Here is a 2667-nt window from a genome sequence, read left to right as displayed (position 1 = left end):
TTGTCAAGAGGTTCCTTCAGATCACACAAAGATGGATAGATTTCAAAATATATATATGCATTCCGCAATGCACCAATGTCAAGAAAGTGTACTGTTAGTAGAAAGGACAGCTTGAAACAAATAATTCACCTCACTTTGAATCCGAAACTTTGCGGATTCAACATCGGAGGCCCGAATCAAGAGGAAGAGCTTCTTGACATCAGGCTGAACCCTCAATATCTTCTCGACAAGCACTATCCACAAATCATGCAAGAAAGAATAATATACAAGACTCTCAGATATGATGAGCAGTTCAACACACATGATTAATGAACACATATACCTTTTCCTAGGAACCCCGTTGATCCAGTGATGAGGATGCTCTTGCCCCTGAAGTATTCTACAACGCTATCCACATCCATTTCACCAATCATCGCCGTGGACTTTTGCTTGTCTCTAGAGAATGTTGGGTGTTGTCAAAAGAATCACAATGGGTTTATATTTATACGGAGGGGAGGAGGATTGGTTTGAGAGGACAATTGGAATAAAGCAGCAACGTGGGTCATGTGTTGATGGGAATCTCAGCGCCAACTGCTTGCTAACGAACTACACTACAATTTTCTTCTAAAGACAATGAAGACATGGGCCATTATATTTATTTTATTTCTAGTCGTTATCATGCAAGAGGGCTAAGTATCCTTTCGGTAAATTACACTGGATGACATATCACATATCTAAAATGTTCTCAAACTTTTTCATATCTAAGTGTTACTGAACAATCCGCACTGCCAGGGTTGACTGAAACCCCTCGACTAGTCGAGACTAGTCGCGGCTAGTCGATCGGCCAGGCTCGACTTGTCATGAGTCTAGTCAGAACGACTCATCGACTCAAAAACTGTGACTGAACCTAACCTGGCTTCCCCTAGGCCCTAGCTTTGGCAGAGAGTCTAGTTTTTGCTGGTTGTCTCAGTGGCTCCATGTCTGGATCGCCTTGCATGCTCTTGGCTAGCTAGAACCATCTGGGTGTACTGGGTTGTAGCCTAGTAGTAAGGACTTGGTGGTATGCCTTTCCGTATCTCATGGCCATTTCTACCTTAATCAAATTTCACGGGGTTCCTCCTCCGTTGATTCATTTTATTCATAATTTATTAGTTTAAAACTGGGAATGAAATGTTCGTTGTAGTCTTGGAGACTGCAGAATCGTCAGCCATATTCTGGTCACCATTGACCACACAATATTGGATGTGTGATGTGTTTTTCCCATGTCTTCCCACTATGCTAGTATTCCAGTTAGTACTAGTAATACATGAGGATGCACACATAAACTCCAATTAGCCGTACCACTGCTTAGCAATAAATAAATAAATTTGGGTTCCCACTGATTTGGGGGGCTTGTGCATGTGCACAAGCTTATGGTATGGCTTGGCTTTCAACAAAGAGCAGTACAAAATTACCGTAATTATGATGTACAACAAATTAAGCTCAGACCTAAGATTTTCATTCCTGAGTTCAAGACCGAGTACTCGAGAAAGTACCACCAAAATGAAATGCCAATTTCTTGCTGACTAAATACTTGACAATTCCATTTTTTAAATTTCTATGGGTGGATGTTTAGTCAGCAAGAAATTGACATTTCATTTTTTAAATTTCTTGCTGACTAAATACTCGAGAAAGTACCATTTTTTAAATTTCTTGCTGACTAAATACTTTACAGTTGTGCTAGAACTAAACAGTGCTGACTAAATACTCTTCGCCGTGTGAAGGTCATACATATGGGTGGATGTCTTACTTTTGTTACTTTTGCACCTGTGAGGCTGTACATAGGTGCGTTCATAGTGATGAGTGTATATGCATGTATTCATGCACAATTATGAGGGATATCTGCAACTTACCATTTTTATCGCCAGTTTCACCCATAACTGCACGCAAGCGAACAAGCAACACTTATAGCAGTTTCATCTAACTCAGGCCTAACTGTCAGTTTCTACAAACAGATAAACATACGTTTCTATTTTAGGAGATGTCTACAGATCACATGGACAACTACTATAAACAGATGTTGTCTAAGCTATTGCACACGCCTCATGCATGCAGATGTTGTCCTGCATGCATACACTCCCACTTTGCGCCAATTGCTAATATTCTGCACATGCTGCACATGCTGGCACGTCTATTGCGATCGGTTGGAAACAACCAGCTGATTAAAGACCCCCAACTGTTTATGGAAAACGATTGGAGGAAACTTCCTTTTTAATTTATTTTTTCAGGTTTATTGTTTGCTTCCTCAGCCATGGTGGTGAGAACATCATCAACTGTAATCGTTCTCAATTGAAATGGGATCCAGGTCGCATGCTTACATGCTTTTTATATTAACAACACGAACATTTATTGTAAAACATATTTTTTGGGGATTAAGAACGTTTAAACAAACACGAGATCAATGGTTTTAATTGATAACATTTTTTAAAGAAGACACTACTAGGAAAAATCCTAGTAGTAGCGCGCGTTTTAACGCTATCAGTAGCGCGGGAGGCCGCGCTACTAATAAGGCGCTATAGCTAACAGATAGTATTAGCGCTCTATGTACACGTGCTACTAGTATTGACTGTATCAGTAGCGGTTTTTGCACTAGTGCATAACCGGGCTATAGCACCGGTTCGTAAGGCCCTTCAGTGCCGGTTCTATAAC

General features: G+C 40.5%; 1 protein-coding gene across 2 annotated transcripts in view; it reads right to left on the bottom strand.

Moving 5' to 3' along the window:
- The window catches only part of LOC119280459 (probable fatty acyl-CoA reductase 5), a 2960-nt gene extending 2522 nt beyond the window's left edge, over nucleotides 1–438 (bottom strand). For both annotated transcript variants that reach the window (XM_037561298.1, XM_037561299.1), the window contains exons 1-2: nucleotides 323–438; nucleotides 130–233 (exon numbers count right to left, since the gene is read on the bottom strand). In XM_037561298.1, the coding sequence (XP_037417195.1) occupies nucleotides 130–233; nucleotides 323–413 (195 nt within the window). In that variant the 5' untranslated portion in view covers nucleotides 414–438. The remainder of the gene's footprint in view (nucleotides 1–129; nucleotides 234–322) is intronic.
- Between the last annotated feature and the right edge of the window lie 2229 nt (nucleotides 439–2667).

This window comes from Triticum dicoccoides, chromosome 3B (assembly GCF_002162155.2).
Source record: "Triticum dicoccoides isolate Atlit2015 ecotype Zavitan chromosome 3B, WEW_v2.0, whole genome shotgun sequence".
Taxonomy (NCBI): Eukaryota; Viridiplantae; Streptophyta; class Magnoliopsida; order Poales; family Poaceae; genus Triticum; species Triticum dicoccoides.
The sequence above is the reverse complement of the archived record's forward strand: the minus strand, read 5'-3'. Positions and strand labels throughout refer to the sequence as shown.